We start from the raw sequence: 20,195 nt of genomic DNA, 5'->3' as shown, positions 1-20,195 counted from the left end.
CTCCCTGCTTAGGCTGCTGCCCCCGCGACCCGACCCCGGATAAGCGGAAGAGAATGGATGGATGGATGGATGGATGGATAGAACAGGAAAAGTTTTTAATAATTACATAAATAACAATGTCAGGTTTGGTGGAGAGTGAGGCGAACCCAATGCGCAGACTCGTACTGAGATCTCCAGGAAAAAACTAATTTTTTTTTAAAATAAGAAAACAAAAAGAAAAGCTGACGTGGCAGCAAACCAAAACTAAATGACAAAACACTAAAAAAATCCAAACTGCAGCGAACACGAGAGGCGAGGCATGATGAAAACCAGACAGCACATTGGAGTGACAACAGAGGGAAATGACCAGGATCTAAAGCAGTGGTCTCCAATCCTGGTCCTCGAGGGCCACTATCCTGCATGTTTTCCTTGTTTCTCTGCTCCAAGTCAGACATTCCTGCATTACACTGCTGCAGAGATAGAGCTCGGACAAGGTTTTCCACAAAGGGGTCGCCTGTGACCTTGACCTTTGACCCCATGACCCTGAAATCAACAAGGATCATTCTTGAGCCATGAGGCGTTCGGCTGCGCAGTTTGACGTTTCTATGTTAAAGGGTTATCAATTTAGAGCCCAGACAAGACACTGTCCGCAGACTGCGCCATCACATAACACGTCCTGCTTTACGAAAACAATGTCTTCTAAAACATATCCTGTTTGCATAAGCTTCTCACTGAGCAGTTTATTTACATACATTTGTGAGGCGTGACCTTAAAAACAAAAAGTTGTGCTTAAGACCTGTATGATTAGTGTTAACTAATAAAAATGCTGAAAACATGAGAAAGCAAAGCTTTATGACTTTGTGCAGTACAACATTAGAACTGCCCTGGGATAAAAGCAGCTCTTTAACCTCGTCCTCGTTTTTATTGTCCAACAATGCCTCCCAGAAGGCAGCAGTGTGAACAAGGAATGACCGGGATGAAGAGTCTTTAATGCTGTTGTGAGCTCTTTTTTCAAACACCTGCAGGGCTAGATCTGTTCCAAGGTGGGGAGTTGGGTGTTAGTACATTTTTCAGCTGCCTTAATGATGCGCTGCAGCATTTTGTTATTCTCAGCTGAGCAGCTCCCATAGTCAACTGTGATTGCATATGTGAGCACACATTTTAGAGCACATCGGTAAAAAGACAGTAATAACTGCTGGGATGCATTTGTCTTCTTTCGGGGCTCTTAGACAGTTAAAGTCTCTTCTGTGCCTTTTTGGTTACAAAGGATGTATTGGTGTTCCATGTTGCCATGTTGCATCCTCAGAGATGTGGACTCCCAGGTATTTGGAGGAAGAAACCATTAATTGTGAGTGGTGCAATCGGTAACTCTACAACCTACTGTAATCCACGTGTTTGGTTTATCCAGGTGAGTGAGTGTTGTGTGAAGTAATGTTGTGACAGCGTCCTCAGTGGATCTGTTAGAGCGGTATGCATTCTGATGCTGATCCATCATAGGAGAGATGCTGGACTTAATGTGGTTTGAGATTAGCCTTTCAAAGCACTTCATCACAACTGGCGAGACAGCAACTGATCTATAGTCATTAAGGCTCTGAGGGGCCCGACTCTTGGGAACAGGAATAATGATAGACTCTAGGTGTAGCTGATCCATTCGACTCTGACAGTGAGCGATTAAAGATGTCTGTAAACACACCTGCCAGCTGATATGCGCAGTCTTTGTGGACTCTGCCAGGTATGTCATTATGTTGTGGGGGGGTGTTTTGCTGCAGGAAGGACTGGTGCACTTCGCAAAACAGACGGCATCAGGAGGAAAGAACATTATGTGGAAATATTGAAGCAACGTCTCGAGACATCAGCCAGGAAGTTAGAGCTTGGGCGCAAATGGGTCTTCAATTGGACAGTGACCCGAAGCATACTGCCAGATTAGTTAAAAAGTGGCTTAAGGACAACAAAGTCAGTGTTTTGTAGTAGGGTTGGATGAGCACCAGCTACTGGAATCCATCAGGTGATAAAATGACAAGATACAGTTAAAGATTATTTTGAAAAAAATATTTGTTTAAATAAAAATCTCACTGGTCAGTGGTACCTGAATAAAGAACCAAGCATAAAGTAATACAAAATTATCTAAAGAATTCACTTTCATTATCTGGTTATTACCAAACAGGAACATTTTTGGGATCCTAACTTACCTAAAAGGTTTAGTCTGATTTAGTGTCACACACTGAAAAATAAACGGTTGTCTCTTTGTGTGTGTATGTAAACATCTATTTTCAGTATATTTTTCAGTATATTTCAGTATATTTGAAGCTCACTCAGCAGCTCATTATATCCTATTTTTAACTGTAAAAAAGCTAAAGACATAAAAATTAACTTTAGGGTCCAGAATACAGGGAAGCTGCAGCTTCCAGCTAGAAACCGTTTGACTGACTGTAGCTTTTTCTTTATCCTAAGATACGATTAGCAGCTGTTCTTTTAAGTCTTTAGCATAAAGTGATAAAAACTGGCATCGAACCTTCTCATGGATCATGTTGCAGATGGTGAAGGATCTGCATCTGCGCAGGAAGTATTCGTCTGACTGTTTGTGATGTGAGGTAGGTAGAAAAGGTAGAAAACAATCCACAGCTCATAAATGGATGATGAAGGTCTAAAGCTAAACCTCTCACCAATGAAATGTTTTCATCTTAGTAGGAGAAAACAGTTTGCTCTTCAGCAGCTTATGTCAGTGCACCTCATCTGTGCAACTGGAGAGGAACCAAGGATGGGTCACAGCCAAAATGTCCTTGAACCCTCAAATGAAAAAAAAAATGACAGAGCAAAAAGCCCCCTTTATAATTAAAAGTGTCTGGTCTTGCATTTCATCTTGTTGATGTTATTCTGAACTGCAGAGCTTTCCTCTTTAGATGCAGTGTCCCTTGTGGGCCGCATGAATTAATTTGCAAGATGCAGAAAATTGGGAGATTCTGTCGATGGCATTAACAAAGAAAAAAAAAAAAAAGAAAAAGAGATAACACAAACAACACAAAGCAGCCTCCAGACGCCGTGCAACACTGCAGGTCGCAAACTGAATTTTAAATCCTGCAAAGCAGCGGTTTGGAATCCTCAGAGTGCATAAATATAGTGTATTTTATATTAACAAAGAAGCAGTTTTGTTTGAATAGTCCAGCTGTGGCAATGCTGAATTTAGTGTCTAGTCTAAAATGACTTAGTGGAACAGACTGTTAATTAAACCAAATACTGTGCCAGACTCATACATCACACCCAATAAAACCTGACCTGGAAAACCAGCAAAACGTGTCACGCCACAGGGAAAATCTTCCCCCTAAAAACTACAAATGACGATGCTGTGTGTCTGACCGGATGAGCGTCAGCGGGGATCGTGTGCTGTTTGTACCTCCTTGACTCTCTGGATCATGGGCTGCAGCCAGTCGGCGTTGACCTCACAGTGGCTGTCCAAGAAGGTCAGGATCAAGGCAGAGGCCGTGTTGGCTCCTCGCACTCGTGATCGGATCAAACCTGAGGCAAACACATGACACCAAAGCTTTCAGCCCTCAGAGGCTCGAATAAGCGCAGTTTGACAACACGGATGCGGTGAACCCATGTGTTTTTGATCCACGATGCTCCAAAGACATCAGTGGTTACTGAGCTAAAACATGATTTGAATCAAAGTCACTCATTGTCATCATTCTCAAACGTTCTGTATGAGCTTTGGAAAGGTTTGGAAAATGTTTAGTCATAGAAATCAGGGATGTTTAAAACTGAAACAGCTAAAATTGTTTTTCTTAATCTCATCTAGACGATTGAATCTTCCTCTTCAGAAGTCTTACCAAAATGGTAAGATATTGTGTTTGAACATTTACTCCCCATGAAGCTTAAAACTCAGCTTAAAGTCATTTCTGATCAGATATGTAACTGGAATAAATATCTGCTGCAGCCCTACACCTCCTGCAGATTATTGTGAACAGTTTTTTCTCTCCAGGCTTTAAAACACACCTAACAAAGCCTACCTTTTGGTCTTACTTTATAATTTGTCATTAATGAAGAGTTACATTTTGACCTTAAACTCAAAAAATTGAAACCCTTAGTTAAAAAAGGTATAATATTTTGTTTTGTTTTATGACAACCTATTGAAAATAAACTCATATCAAACAGCTTTGTGAGCATAGTATGGGATGTAAATATTTTTTTCTGATTTTCAAACCAAATGAAGAAAAACAGATTTGAGAGGAATATTACTTTCATTGAAAAGGGCATTTCGGACTTTCATACTGATTTAAAAATTGTAGTTTAAACAAATATAAGAAATAGCCTACTTTTTTGCAGTTTTGAAATGCAGTTGAAAGCAGATGTTGGCAAACACCGTATAAAAATACACAAAACCATTTTTATTCACTGTCTGACAATAAATCTGACTAAACCCTTCCTGTTTTAGGTCAGTTAGGATTCCCAAAATGATTTTTATTTGTTAAATGCTCAAATAATAAGAGAGAATTTATTTTTTTTCATTACGCTCTTCAAAGTCACAAGTTGACCTACACTTTCCTAGTATTTGGCAGCGTTGCCTTTAAGCTGTTTGACTTGGGTCAGACATTTTGGGTTTCCTTCTACAAGCTTCTCACTGTAGTTCGCTGAAATTGTGTCTCGTTTCTCCTGACAGCACTAAACAGAAGGATGTTTTTGTCATGAATTCAGGTATTTTTTGAGTTTGTTTTTGGCTTTGGTTCTTGTTATCCTGTTTGTGATTCATGCTTCTGTTTGAGTTTCATTTTATTTTGTTATTTATTTATTTTGTTCCTTGTGTCTTTGTTTCTCTGTTCCTCTGTTTATCTCGTTTTCCTACCACGCCCATCTTCACCTGTTCCTAATTGTAATCACTCACCTGTGCCCACTTCCCCTAATTACCCTCAGCTTTAAAACCTGGTCACTTTCTCCACTTCTTTGCTGGTTTATTGTCTCTTGTCTCCTATTGTTTTGTTCCCGTTCCCTGCCTTGCCTTGCATCGCATCACCTCGTATTGTCGTTTTGTCTTACTTAGGATTTTGTTACGTTTAGTTTTTCTGCCCTGTCAGCCTTTTTGTTTTTGTTTTTTTAATTTAAAAATAAATTTTCATTTCTTTCCCATACTTTGTGAGTACACATTCTGGGTTCGCCATGCTCCACCTTGACAGTTTTACAGTTTTGGAAACCTCATATCAACATGTTTTAGTATTATTTGTTAGGCTTAGAGTTTTTTGAGTCAATTTTAGGGTAATCTTTTGTATTAGGTTTATTGTTATTCGTGTTTCTGTAGTTCTGGGGGTTTTGTGTAATCTGTTTTTTTTTTGGGTTTTTTTTCCCTGTTATGTTCTTTTGCTCCCTGTGCCCTCTGTGTTCCTTGTGCCATCACTCACTCTTCCTCAGTAGGCAACTTAACCACCTACACCTGTTCCTGATTAGTAATCTATCACCTGTGTCCACCTGCTCATTACCCTCAGTCCATATAATCTGTTCCTCAGCTTCCTTTACTGACTGGTTCATTGTTGCAGAAATGCACTGTCTGGGTTTTCCTTGTGTTCCCTGCAATCTCCGTTGTCATTAATTTTTTGTTTGCTGCCATGTCAGCCCTTTTGTTTCCTTTTGTTTTCTTTGTTAATAAATTAAAAAATTAAAATTAGCTTTATTTTTGAGCTTCCTTGTGTCTGTCTGCATTCTGGGTCCAAATCCTCCACCCACAAACCTGTCATTATTATATCCTTTTGTTTCCAAAACTCAAAATTGTTGCCCCTCCGCCCCAAAAAAGAGATTTTTACAGAAGTATTTTGCATGTGGAAACTCATCTAAAAACTGTTTTAGACGAATGTATTTGTTTATAACACCCCCACTAATGAAAGAAAAGTTTAATCTGTATGCCCTGCTTCATTTGTTCAATAAAAGGAACAAGCTGCAGTGTTTAAAGCCCACCACATCATTAAGCACAATATTTATCCCCACAGACCGTTTTGTCTTCCCCTCCTCATCCCCACACTCACCCTCTCTTCGGTTGTTCCTCAGGCAGCGCACTTTGGGGATGTGGGAGAGCAGCTGGCAGTCTTCAGCTGGGGGAGAGGAGCAGAGGTGGTATGTTATTTTGGAGGCAGAACACACAGAGAGAAAAGCACAGCTCTTCTTCACTTCTCACACTCCCCACAGAAAGCCCACCGCCACCTCGGTGTTTAATCAGTGACCCCAAACACACACCGGGGGGAGGACAGATGTACGTTCCTGCCCTCAGTAAACACACTGCTCTGTATCCTGGTGAAACGCTCTCATGGCATCCATCGGTGCATCAGCCTGCCCCGAACCAATCAGAAACACCCAAACTGAGAGCTGCGTTTTCACTGAGTAATTCAGTCCACACTGCTGTGTTCACTTGGCAGCCCTGTCCCAACATCCTCTCTTTCTCTCTTTCTCTACACGAGCCGTACTCTGCAAAGCTTCTGTTGCTGCACACGGCCAGCGCTATAAACAACACACAAACACAGACACACACTCACACCCAAGACAGGATTAACACTAACAGCAGACAGTGATCTTACTGTGGGATTGTGGGTAAATCAAGACTCCCTCCACTGCAGAGACGTGACTTTACTGTATCAGAAAGCCCGACAACCTGAAATCCTCCGATTAAAATTTATATTTCATGTATAAGTCTGTTTTCATTCACAGTAAACTGTCAAATCACAGGGGAGGTGTGTGTGTGTGTGTGTGTGTGTGGGTGGGTGGGTGTGTCAGGGAAACTCACAGCCACTTGGGGAAGAAATAAATGAAGTTAAAAGTCACATGCACTGACCAGATGTTGTAAACGTTTAAGCAGATTATGTGAGAGTCTTTGAGTTTTTATTTGCATTTAAAGATGTTACACTGCACTTTTGTTCTGGTCACGATACAAAACAAACAAAATATCAAAACTGTCTAGATTAGATTAAAAACTAGAAGAACGCGGAGCGTGTAATCCTCCTCCAAGGTCACAGGGTCACAGAGGATACTGAGCTCTTGTACGATCCGGACCGTGACCCAGATCACCGCCAAAATTTAACCACTTGTTTTCTGTGACAACATCGACGTTTCCTGAAAATATCGTCCAAATCTGTTCATTGGTTTTTCAGTAATTTTGCTAACAGGCAGACGGAAAATTTAAATAACAATAATATGAAACAAAACTGCAAAGGGAATAGGCAGAAGCCGAAGCTTATTTATGCCCATCCCACGTCAAATTCAAAAATCACACAGAAATCCTCAAGACAGAAAAAAAAAACTCAGTAAATGATTTCCCTGATCTTAAATACATCACATCTTCACATAAAATCACTTAACAATATAATCCATAATTAACCTAAGTTTTAAATCTTGTTTTAAAACTCAGTCCAATCCATAATTTATCTCCCTGAACTGAAACACATCTTTATTTAACATTAGTTCTGACTGATAAAACCCCTCATAAATGATATTATTCTTGTCTTTAATTCAAAAAAAGTGAACAGAACCAGGACAGTTATTATTTGCATCGTCATAAATAAGTTCTGTTTTGAAGAACCCCGTATCTGTACATTTTTAACAATCTGAATCATATAAAAAGGTCATCAAAGCAAGGCTTCCACCCTGATTGAGGACATTCTGCTTTCTCAACCTGGTCGTCTTTGTATCTTTGAGTATCATGAGCTCCTCGGCGAGATCAGACTCCTGAAGGGAAGGCTAATTATTTCATCCAGCTCCAGCTACTCTCCAGAGCCGTGCCACCTAAAGCCACGCCGATGCAGACATGAGCCTGACTCCAAGGCTGCCTCGGTCACGGCATTTTTGGAAACCGTCGCGGAGAATGATGAGCGAGGACTTTATTTCACTTTTTTACCCATTGGTGGTCAGCTTCGGCTTGTCGGGCTATGATGAAGCGGCACTCGGTTAAATGGGAAAACCACGGAGTCAGGTCAAATTACGGCGAAGCGAGTTGTGCTGAGACCGAACGGCTGAAAAACGGCTTAAGTGAAAGCGCAGCATCAGAAAGCGGCTACACAGGAAGGCTACATGGAAGAGACAGAACAAAAGGAAGTCAATTAGAGGCTTAATGGCTCAAAGTTAAACGGGAGCAAAACTAAAACCACAACCTGAAACCAACACTAAAGGCAACGGCTTTTCAAAATACTCACGACTGGAATCAAAAACAGGGATTCTCTAAATGTTAGGGTCAATTTCACATCCAGTTTTCTTTAAAAGCAAGCAAGCTGTCTGAAGGTTGGATTAATGTCTGCTGTTGCTGTGTTCTTCTTGTATTCTGTGGCAGGTCTTATTTCTCTCAGTTGTTTAAAAGTTAGCAAATCCCTGTATGGCTGTCATCCTGATTCACTTCTCATTTTCTGGGATAAAACGTCTGGCGTGACGCATCTTTAAGGTCACTTATTGCCTCCTGACTTTTTCTTTTTTCATTTTCTGATAACTAAGGGTCTCTCGCTGGCCAAAACACTCCTTTTTATGCTTTAATTATACAATAAAATAAATGTCAAAATAAAAAATGTCTAGTTACAAAGCCAGAGTTCTCCACAGTTTCCTTTAACAATGAAATAAAATTTTTGTACTGAGCTCAACAGCTGCAATTTTGAATTCACAATGTAGGATGTTTTATGAATATATCAGAGCAATAATGTTAAAGTTATTTACTGTATGCCATGAATCCCCACACCATCCTAGATGCTCACTTTTGCACAGAGAACGTGGTATTTATGAACCTTTTAACCTTTGTATGACGAGGAAGTCGCAGAAAACAGATTTTTACAGGCAAACTTTGATTTACTGTAGTTTGGGGCTGATGGAAAAATTCCAACAGTTTCTAAAGGTTGAGAAGTAACTTCACTCGTGTCGTTACAGGAAGCACACGAAACAGCACCTTTGTGGCCTTCCTTCCATACATACATAGTGGAGAGAGCGGTAAAAAAAAAAAAAAAAGAGCCAGAGCGTAAAAACGGAGCAGAGAGAAGCGCTTAATGTCTGGAAGATGGTCATCATTGGTGATCAAACCACCACACAGATTCAGAGATGGTTCTGAGACCAAAGGAGAAGTTGAAGGAGCAGCCTCTTGTGAAGAAAGGTAATGTTACATCAGTTTAATTTCTAATGAAATGAAGCTCAGTAGTATAGGCAGTATCTAGTTTTTACTTTGTATACATGATTGTATGTCTAACTCAGTGGTTGTTCTGTGTGCTGATTCTTTTAGAACAGCGTACCAAGTCAGTAAGACTATACAATGTGTGTGTATTTGCGGTTTGTTGTGGTGATTTGGGATTTTTTCTGTGTTATGGTTTTGTTTTATTTTTATTTAGTTTGTTGGTTTGTTTGGTTTCTGTCTTGTCGCTTGTTTCATGTTTCATTTGCTCCTCCTCAGTCTCTCTCTCTTTGTCTCCCTGCCACACCTACACCTGTCCCCACTTTGTAATCAAGTCACCTGTCTCCATTTACCTAATTATCCTTAGTCTTTAAAACCCGGTCATTGCCTTCCACACTCCGCTGGTCCATTGTTTGATGTTGTTGGTATGTTTTCGTGCTCCTGGTTTCTGTCTCCGTGCCTGTTCCTGTGTTCGTCGCTCGTGCCGCATGTTCTCACCCTTGTTGTTTTATTTAGCCTCTGCTGCCACGTCAGCTTTTTGTTTTTGTTTTGTTTATTTTTTACTTTAATAAATTAGTTGATTTAAAAGATGAGTCTGCGCTCTGGGTTCGCCTCCGTCATCCCAATTCCTGACATTTGTATGCGTAAATCATAGATTTTGCACTACAAAATGTGGCAAATTTGGTTTGAACGTATAAGTACGCACAGTGAACCATGCCTTGTTTGTACTATATAGTGCGTATGACTTCTCCACTACTTTCAGAGGAGCAACCATACACAAGTATAAGACCTGGGAGAGGCAGAGGCCACACTCAGGGCCGTAGAGGCTATGGGACCGCTGGAGGTGATGCTGTAAGAGACAGAAGCCGCTCACATCATCCAAGATGGACGACGGAGGCAGAGCCTGACGATGAAGTACCTCAACCACAGAGGTTCACTCCAAAATCGCATCCCCGGTGTCCAACCCCCCTCTCCAAATGTGAGCCTGTGCATACTTTTCATTACTGGACTGTTTTTCATTTTCAGAGATAAAAACTGTTCATTTTTTTTTTAATTTAACATGCAAAATTTATTCATCAGGTGTTTGTGTTCACTAAAACTCTAAAATCAAATTTCGTATTTTGTTTTTCTTCATTTTAAACTGTTTATCCACTTTAATATACAGTAAATTGTAAATTGCTGCCAGATATTGAAGGTTCCAAGTATTATATATATATATATATATATATATATATATATATATATATATATATATATATATATATATATATTAGTAAAAAAAATGGTCCAGAGTATTTACTCACAGCACATTTTATGGCCCTTTTTACAGTTAAAATAAGCAGAAGAAATCCAGGCGGAAATTGTGAGGCTCAGATGTAATGTCTTTTTCTGTGTACGGTGGAGGTTTATGTCTCACTTGTGGGTGTGGACCAAACTGCTGACTAACAATGGTTTTACAGACATGTTCCAGTGTCCATGCAATGGTTTCCACAACGGGATCCTGTCTACTTTGAATGCAGTGGAGCTTGAGGGCCTGCAGATCTGAGTCATTCGGTGGTTTCAGGCCTTGTGGAGACATTCTTTTCGAGTTTCATCACCGAAAACAGCAGATTATTGTGGCAAAAATCAGGGTGATGTCTGGCAATGAGCTCAGAACAACTATCTAATGGATATAAATTATCAGTGTTGGTTTAAAAACATGAAGTACACGCTGAGTATAAAGAAATATCAGATTCTGATGCACCACAAACAGTTCACAATGAACAGATACAAAGCAACACTGATGTTCGTTTATAATCTTTTAAACCAGAAAAAAAAAAAAAAAACGCTTACGGTCAGAGCTGAAGTCATCTATCAGGATTATTTCATGAATGAGAGATGGAGGACTGCGCATCAGAACGCTGAAAGAGAAAAGAAGAGAAATTAGATCAGATCTAAAACACACGTTTGTGTTATTGCTGCTGCCCGAGTGGGTGGATCCTTTTTCTCCTCGTTACCTTTTGACAGTTCGCAGGAGAGTAGAGCGGGCCTCATTGTGGAAAGTGATGATGATGCTCGTGGAGGGCAGGTCCACCTCGTAAGTCAGTGATGCGCATCTACAAAGAGAGGACGAGGAGCGCTCACACCTTGTTCTTCTTTAAGTCATACTTTGTGTTCAGTCAGTTACATACGGCACATGAGCCTAATGTCACAATCACAGAACATACAAACTTTTATGCCACTGCTAACACCAGCAGAGGCCTGTGGAGTCGTCTAACATTGTTGCTCTAATGACATGAAATGATCTAGTTGCCCGGCAACAATCGCACCGATTCGTGACCTTCTGCGTCTTGCTGCTTTGTGTCAGATGACATGAAGCCGAAATTTTATACGTCGCTGAATTGCAAACTCGATAATTTCAGAGCATTTTTTTAACGAGACAAACATAAGCAGTTGTTTTGTTTCCTGAATAGTGAAAATGTATCCGCTGAGAAGGGATCATGAGAGAGCTCAGTTAGCATCATATGTTGCCAAAATGTGTTTTTTTTTTTGTATTTCTGAATGTTACTGTCAATGCAACTCAGTTAAAACTGCATCACATCTTCATAAAAGCCACAGAAGTAGATGAAGTAGAAACCTTGATTAAATATTTATAACACAAAAATAATCAAGTACATTTGAGTAGGTGTTCTTATTTAAGCCAAAAATATATATATTTTAATATAATCAATCAATCCTTGTTTTTTTTTTTTTTTTTTACCTTGCTGTTGTTAAAAGCCTGTTAAACATTTCCATTAGTCTCAGTGGTGAGCCTCACATTTACCTACTCTGTCTCTCCGTGCCGGCATTACCTCTCATTTCATTCAGAAGCATAATGCAATCCATTTAACAAAGACCAACATTTACTCTGCAAGTTATGAGGCATTATCAGAACAATTATTGGTTGCAGCTTATATAACTTTGTACAAAATGGCAACTGCTGGGTATGAAGTAGGGGTACGATTTGGCAGAAGTACAAACTGATAAGCACCCTGCATCAGTTTTATGCTTTCCCAGGTTTATACAGTCGCCGGTGTGGAGTCTCAGCCATCCAGGTCATGGCTATCGTTTATCGTTTCTTACAACAAAGAAGGAAAAGAGGACTAGAAGGAAGTTGGATAAAAATTAAAACAGACACTTTCAAAAGCGTGGGAGCATTTCACTGAAAAACAAATAAAAAGTTGAAGGCAGATTGCGCAAAACTGAGCTTGTTTTTTTTCGCATCAGTGCTTCTGCAGTGATCGGCAAACCCCTCCTGGAGCGCAGCTTTTAGGAAGTTTAAGAAGGGAAGTCGGCACGTCGTGTTGCCTCCTTTTTTTTAATGATGTTTGTACAGTAATGTTTATATCAGTTTCAACAACAAAGTCTCATGGACGAATGTTAGGCGAACATTTCGGAGTTATACTAGCAAGCGTGACCTGTTAGTTTATGCAAGCCTCCACCGCCACCCCCGGGTTCTGCAGAAAAGCCACAAATGGAGGACTGAACTAGTTTCTGCATCTAAGAAGTTATCACAGATTAAAGTCTGATTTGAATAACAACAGGATCACCCCAGGGTGGAAGATTCACTTACCCTCCCACCGTTTACCCTAACTCCAACCCACTGGGCTTTTTGCATGGATCTCACATGAAGCTGTGGCAGGCACGAGTCATACCTGACCGACCTGACTGGTACGAGTGACAATAAATAAGAACAATCAGCTGGTGCAAAACCCAGCAGAGGACGGTTCTGACCCACAGACCTCTGAGAAATTAACCCAGCACATCACGACTGCACTGCTCTGATGTACAGTAACCAGAGAAGAATCTAACACCCCATCCCTAAACTGAGGAGGCCTGTGCCACAATCAGCCCGTCAAAGACTGAGTTTATTCTGCAGAATTGTTCCATTACTCGCCTGTCTGACAACAAACATGGCTTCAGTATCCAAAAGGATCTTAGTTGCTCAACTTTTCTCCGTTGGGCGTCACTGTGAATGATTTCTCCTCTTTAAACAAGTCACTGTTGTGTCAGTCAACAGACACAGTTGACGTTTAGTACACAGCCTGCCTGTTCTGCACACAAGATCAGAAGCAAATAGCCTTCCTAAAAGGAACTGTGACGCCGATCCAGGACTTTATTCCGTGACTCCAATGGCCTGCACCGTAACACCACCAACACCAGGGACCAGCTTAAGGAGCAGTTTCTTGCCAGTGTCACCAAACGTGCCTTTAACCCAGTTTTTCAGGGTCCAGACAATGTTGTCAACCACAACAATGAAGATCCTTTAACGCCTAAAGCTCCCATCTCGTCCCTGCTAGTGCAAGGTCAGAGCACAATGTAGACGGTGAGCAAAGAAAAAGAAACAGTTGTACATATATTTTGATTTGAATTTTTTGTATCTTGAAGGCTATCACTGATCATATTCGAAACTGCTGGCTCCATACCTCTGCGGCCTGATCCAGGTAAAACACGCCTGGCTGTTTGTTTACAGAGCGTTTATGCAGGCACAAAGAGAAGACACAAACTCAACACACCACTTGAGATTCAAAGTTTAATACTGCGATGATGAATGTAGTTGCAATAAACCCATATTTTCCTCACTCCTCACTTTCTCTTCTATCATCACCATCACCTAAACCAGATTTCTTCAAGGCCAGTGAGAGTGACCAAATATATTTAAAGCAGCAGAACATGAATGATGGTACTGAAACATAATGGTCTACGATTGATTGCAGTCCAAGTTGTACTTTGTGATATTGATATTGCGCTCACTGACTTTGTGATGACAATAAATTTGCGATATATTGTGCAGCCCTACTCGACACAGTCTCCCTAACTGCCGATCCAAATCTCTTTGCAGCTCCCAAAACAAACATTCTTTTGTCCTTTGGTAGAGCTGAGGCACAAACTTTGCTCACCTGTAGTGTCTAGTGTCTCGGATGGATCGCTCACCGCCCAGGTGGTCGCTCTCCTGCAGATTAAAGGCGTGCTCCCTGTATGGGTCGTCCCCTGGTTTGAGCTGCTTGGCTGCCAGGTAGGCCTTCTCATCGAAGCTCCCCAGCAGCTGGCCCTGCTGCTCAGCTTGCGGGGGCTGAGTCACCTGCAGAGACCCAAAAACGATACCCTTCAAGGCTGAGACCTTGAAAAACTGAAACGTGTACACGTAAATGATGCAAAATGAAAGTAACTACAAGTACTTGGACAGCACAAAACCTCCGTCAAGGCCGTAGGGTCATTAAAAAATGGTGCGATGCGGGTTGTGATCCGGGTCACCACCAAATTTAATCAATAGTTTTTTGACAACCCCCCAACATTTCCTGAAAATTGAATCAAAATCAGTTCATTACTTTTTAAGTAACTCAATGACTTTGTTTAACTTTTCCCAGTAGGAAGGACAAAAGACAACCTTCTGGCAAACTCTCATCAAATCCTTTGGCTTTTAATTAAGATTAAAAGTCAAAATGTTCGATTTCTTTAACTATATCCATAACTTCATCTGAGCCACTCTATAATTGCCCTTGTTCCAAAATGTATGCACCATCCTTTTGGTAACTCCAAAGAATATAATAAAAACTAAAGTGCAACAAAAAGTTGTTTTTATATGGTAACGATGAAAACAGCAGTTTCCAACTCGGCCCTCTTGGTTTTTATTGTTCCCCCACGGCTCGAAATCTTGGAGTGTTTTTAGAAACTGATTTGAAATCTGAGAAGCAGGTAACCACAGCTGTCAAAAACATTTCTCCGTGCCTTTATCACCACTAGATTGGACAGTTGCAATTCTGTATATTTTGGCCTTGAACAATCATTTCCTCATTGCCTGCAGCTAATCCAGAATGCTGCTGCACGTCTTATAAAAGGTACCAGAAGACATGAGCACATCACCCCAGATTTAGCAGGTTTACACAGGCTGGCTGTTGTATCGATTTTGTAAGATTCTTTTCCTCACTTTTGAAGTTTTAAATGGTCCCCCCCCAATTATTTACCTGAACGTCTTGACTTTTCTAACCCTAAGAAAAGCTCTGAGATCCTCCAACCAAATGCTCTCAGTGCAGCCGAGGCCTAAGTTAAAGCTTTAAAGCTTTAGGGGATCGAGCCCCCGGTCTCTGGAACAACCTGCCTCCTGATATTTGTACGGCAGAGTTTATACAGTCTTCAATCCTGCCTGAAAACTCCCTCTTTTGCATTTACTTTTTCAACTCGAGTTCAGTTTGAGTTCCATCAGATCCTTTATATGTGGTGTTTCCTTGTTTTAGTTTGTTTCTAGTCCCATTTATCGCGTTTGTTGGTTTCTATGTTTGATTTTATATGGGGTTTTTTTTTTGTTGTTTGTATTTTGCAGCGTTTCCTGTTTGACTTTAAACCAGCTTGCGAAGCACTCTGGTCAAATTTGTTGTTTCTACGTTGACATTTGAGGCTCAGTCTCTCGAATTAGTTCTGCTCGTTGAGCATGTCTGCTCTACACACAGAGCGAAACGACCGAAGGAATCTCAACACACACACAATCTGCTCTAACTGCTGGAGGTGCAGCTCTGCTGTAGCGCCGAGGCTGTGCTGACACACACACACACACGAAGGAGACCACAGAAAATACACTGTGGTGTGTTTAGTTATACTCATGGCCTGTTCGCATGACAAGAAGAAAACGGCTCACGTCAGAAAATCAGTTATGTGAGCAACAGAAAAGACTCATCCAACACAAAATAAATCTACTATTACAGTGTTAGGTACTTTGCAAGGTACAGTAAATATCTTAACTGCAGGTGGAGAGGTAAATACACATTTAGAAATATACTGCTAAATGTCAAGTTTGCAATAACCTCGAAAAATAAAGAAATAAACATTTTATGGCTCCTTCACACCACAGCCTTTTCTTCCTAAGCTGGAGCAATTAGGGATAGTTCGCATGACTAATTGAGTGTTTGGCTTTTCAGCTTTGCTTCGGTTTACTCAAACTGAGCTGGAAACGGAGATGATGTCATGTTTTTTTTGTGGGGGGGACAGAGCAGGACTTGACACTCGTGCCAGAAATTTAAGCAGACACAGATGAAGCCGATCAACCGAGTTTAGTGAACCTTTCAACAAACATCAGCGGATTTATGGTTTCGGCATGTTTTGTGTGTTTTGTAATGATCGAAGCTATGTTTGCAAGACTTCTAAGAGTCTGAATTGTAAAAGCTCCCTAATTGCGCAGTATTGGCCCGACTTAAAACTTGTTTGCATTGCATTACCAGAACATGTACTTTAGCCTTTATTCGTTAACAGAACATCGAACCTGGGTCCCTCGTAAGCTCTAATGGGCACAAAAACTAGCAGCCGGAGCCAAGTCTTGCATCATGTTATCAAATATCCAATAAAGAACACGAGAAATGTTTCTAACCTGATAGAAAGGCAGAAGGGAAGCACAGGAATGAGTGACTGACAGCGCTCGGACATCCCGAACGCTGAATTAGACAGAGTTCACGTGCGGTGCGTTGCTGTAAACTGATACGGTGCTGCGAGGTTAGAAGGAAAATGGGGGAGCAAAGTGGAGCCAACGCGCATTACTTCGACAGATGATGTCATTACTCCAACAAATGCTCCTAATGAACATACTCAGAGGGAAAGAGAGGAGGAGGGCTGAATGAAAGCCAGAAGAGGAAAAGAAAGTGACCGTCGGAAGAAAGAATGAATAATGGATAAGAGGAAAGAGGAGTAAGTGGATGATGAACAGAAGAAATATTAAACAATTCCTGTAAAATACACAAAGATTGCGTTATAATGAAAGAGAGTAAAAACCAAGCATAGGTAAGAAAAAGCTGTCGTGCTGTGTGCACCAGCTGGACCCCGTTGAGGGGCTGGCAGCAGACCAGCATCGGGTCAGATTACCAAAACAAACGGCGAGGAGATGTCAGCTCGGTGACCGGTCAACGGCCCGCCGACTAAATCACATTTACAGGAAGGGCTTTACGTAAAGTTCAGAGAACAGCTGATTGGAAACGAAGCAAGGCTGGTCGTCTGCTTCCATATTTGCTTCCATCCTTCCGTCCTTTGCATGCAGACGTGGGCGCAGATCAGTTTGCTCGGCTTCTAAAGGTCTGCACGGGTTGGTTCCCAGTTTAAAGAGTCTTCTGCTGCCAGATGATCAAACATCACCAAGGCAATTATTAATGCAAATATGCACATTATAAATGCAATAAAGTATCTAATTACGTAATCCAGCTCAGATTGTTTTATCCTGTGAGAACTATTTTGTTTTTTCGTTGCAATCTCTCATTATTAAAAAATGTTCAAAGAATTTTTTTTTTTTTTTTTTTTTTTTTATTATTGTTGGGTTTTTGTTTCCAAGCTTCTTCTCAGCTCCTTGTTCCTGCTCTCAAAGCCGCCTGCAGCGGCAGATAATCTAATGTTAGCTGGCAGAAACCCAGCCACAGTTCAGCTTTACGGCTTTAATCTCCTCCTCAGACTGTGTGTGTGTGTGAGAGAGACGGGGCTTGCAAACAGGAGGTCACTGAGACCATGCAGGGCCGGTCCGTGAGGGCAGGCGGGTCACAGCCCCACCTGAAAAAAAAAAAAAAAATCTTCCCACAAAGTAGTTACTTCTAATAAATAATGTAAATTACTTAAATATTTAGCAATTACCGTGTGTTATTTGGTTCTGTGTGTTTTTTCAACTATGTGGACAATTTTTAATAAAATTGAAAACAGCTTTTGGTGATCCATAGTCAGTTTTTTTTTTTATTTCCAGTTATGGGGCAGGACTGCTCACGTTCTTCTGTAGGTTTATTATATCGCCTGTCTGCAGTGATCAGAACTGCAGGCAGCTCTTTTTGAGTTTCATAGGGGCAGAAATATTTACACCCCGTGGACACTTCCTGCTGGTTTGAGCTCATTGATATGCCCCACTACTAACGCTAGACCTCAGGGGATTTTATTTAATGCAGGAATAGCTGCAGTAAACCTGCTGTGTCCAACAGTGGAGAATTTCTTATTTAAAAAATCCATTTATGAGACTAAAATTAGAAGATAAATTATCAGTCAGCGACTTGGAGCAGACAGATCGGACATGAACAGAACAGAAAACTAAAGACAGAGGGGGAGATATACAACGGGACGTTTTATCCAACATGGCCGGCCTGTTTCCTGTGCCTACAGACAGTTAGATGACCCACAGGTGGATCTTATTTTAACAAATTATGTGGCTTCTGAAGCAAGAGCGGGAATTCCATTTCACTATTGTGGGAGACGATCAACGGGGAGATTTAACAAGAACAATTTTGGTGAGGACGCAAAACTAAAATGATGGGGATTCAAACCAGGTTCTCCTGTGTGACAGGCGGAGGCTCGAACCACGGTACTAATAAGAAACGGTCCCAGCATATTTCTGCTTTGCGGACTAAACCACTGTCAGACTGACATGGGGGGGGACATAATTTTTGAAAGGCATAATGCATCGTTTTGATTATATAAATATTAGATATGCTTTTTTATTACTATTGTTTAAAAGTATGTTGTTGCTTTAGTTGCTCCCTTCTTTATAGGTTGCTACAGTGAGCAAACTTTTTTTTTTGTAAACGCCAGATGCCGCAACCTGAGCTCGAACCGGCAACCTCAGGATTACAAGACTGTGGTGCTGACCACGCAGTTACCACAGCCCACATTGCTTACAAGTATGGTTTCCTCAAATTATTTAGGGGGGGTCCCACCCCCCTTGTCCCCCCTCAGGATTTCCGCCCATGGTTGGGGCTTTAAAGCAAACAGGTGAATATGTGTATATGAATGCACCTTCAGTTTTATAGTTTTTTGAGTTATTGAACATAAGTTTTTTTTTCCTCCACCTTTTTAATCTTTGTAAATTTGGATTATTACTGTATAGTTATTCTAAATAGAAATCCAGCCCAGAAAGCTGCCCGTCTGCTGTATTTTACGCAGTTAGCATCACAAATATTCCCTGGGTGTCAGTCTCTCTGGTTTAATCGTGTTTTTTCCACGAGACACAACCTCGAGAAACAAAAAGGCGACAAAGTAAATCAGAAACAAACACACATCCGGTCTTTATCCACTGAAAATAACAGATCTGCGCGGAATCGGGTGGCTGTTTGTGCTCCGGGGTGTCTGCTGCCTGAAACCACCTCTGCTTCTCCCCAGCCCTGAACTCAAACACGGCTGATGGCCGACTGACGAGGCCCATGAACACCACGGTGCAGATCATGCACCTGACGGACACGCCAGGGAAAGTTCTCAGCCCGACATGTTGACGACGGCGCCGGACTCCGGGCTTAGCAGAAAGCCTCTTAGGTCCCTGAGAGGTTCTGTCAGGGTTCGGTGAGCCAGGTAAACACGGGCGGTCTCCTGTGAACCCCGTCTGCGCAGCAGGGACCGCGTTCAGGCGGTCTGAATGGGTTCCTGCTGTGCCCCCCAGCTGAGAGCACCACCATCAGCGCGGCTCTCTCTCTCTCTCTCTCTCTCTCTCTCTCTCTCTCTCACACACACACACACACACACACATATATACACACGCGCGCGCGCTCCTGACTCACAATCAGCGGGATGGTTCTGTCCTCTCGGTGGATCTCCAGCCGACTGGGGAGCCCTTTCTGCCCATGGCCCCGGCCGCGGATCTGCGACGCAGATGACGGTGTCGACTGGGGCTTGTTGTCCTGCCACAGGTAATAGAACGTGCCCAGGATCCACGCGACGGTCAGAATGGCGATGGCGTTGGCCCGTATCCTGCGCATGGTGGCGAGCCCATAGGGAGGGCTCCTGAGGCGAGCCCAGCTGGTTCAGGTCTGTCTGCGGCAGGAAGTGCTGCCTCCCCGCCGGTGATGGGTTGAACTGCAGACAGACGGACGGACTCTGTCTCCCCTCTGCCGGGGACCTGCCTCTCCGCTCGGGTTTACGCACTGACGGAGCCGCGGTCCTAGCGCCGACTCTTCCTCTTCCTCCTCCTCCCACAAAACACTGAGCGCGCGCATACATAGAGGACTAAAACTGCCATACATAATCAAAAAATACATAAATGACTCAGTAAGGTTATTACTGCGCCAACAAATGGGACACGATTAAAATGAAAGGGTTTTTTTTGGCAAATATACATTAAAATGTGGCTTATATGCATCTCTTTTATATG

The 20,195-nt window shown here is 41.8% G+C and overlaps 1 protein-coding gene across 1 annotated transcript in view; it reads right to left on the bottom strand.

Annotated features, from left to right (window-relative positions):
• galnt16 (UDP-N-acetyl-alpha-D-galactosamine:polypeptide N-acetylgalactosaminyltransferase 16) overlaps positions 1–19,956 on the bottom strand; it is a 41,135-nt gene extending 21,179 nt beyond the window's left edge. Inside the window, exons 1-6 of the mRNA XM_017419272.3 lie at positions 19,606–19,956; positions 14,008–14,189; positions 11,086–11,184; positions 10,922–10,989; positions 5,985–6,050; positions 3,371–3,492 (exon numbers count right to left, since the gene is read on the bottom strand). Of these exons, the coding sequence (XP_017274761.1) occupies positions 3,371–3,492; positions 5,985–6,050; positions 10,922–10,989; positions 11,086–11,184; positions 14,008–14,189; positions 19,606–19,803 (735 nt within the window). The 5' untranslated portion in view covers positions 19,804–19,956. The remainder of the gene's footprint in view (positions 1–3,370; positions 3,493–5,984; positions 6,051–10,921; positions 10,990–11,085; positions 11,185–14,007; positions 14,190–19,605) is intronic.
• Between the last annotated feature and the right edge of the window lie 239 nt (positions 19,957–20,195).

This window comes from Kryptolebias marmoratus, linkage group LG10, assembly GCF_001649575.2.
Source record: "Kryptolebias marmoratus isolate JLee-2015 linkage group LG10, ASM164957v2, whole genome shotgun sequence".
In the NCBI taxonomy this organism is placed as follows: domain Eukaryota; kingdom Metazoa; phylum Chordata; class Actinopteri; order Cyprinodontiformes; family Rivulidae; genus Kryptolebias; species Kryptolebias marmoratus.
Note: the sequence above shows the minus strand (reverse complement) of the source record. Positions and strands in the feature narration are given on the sequence as shown.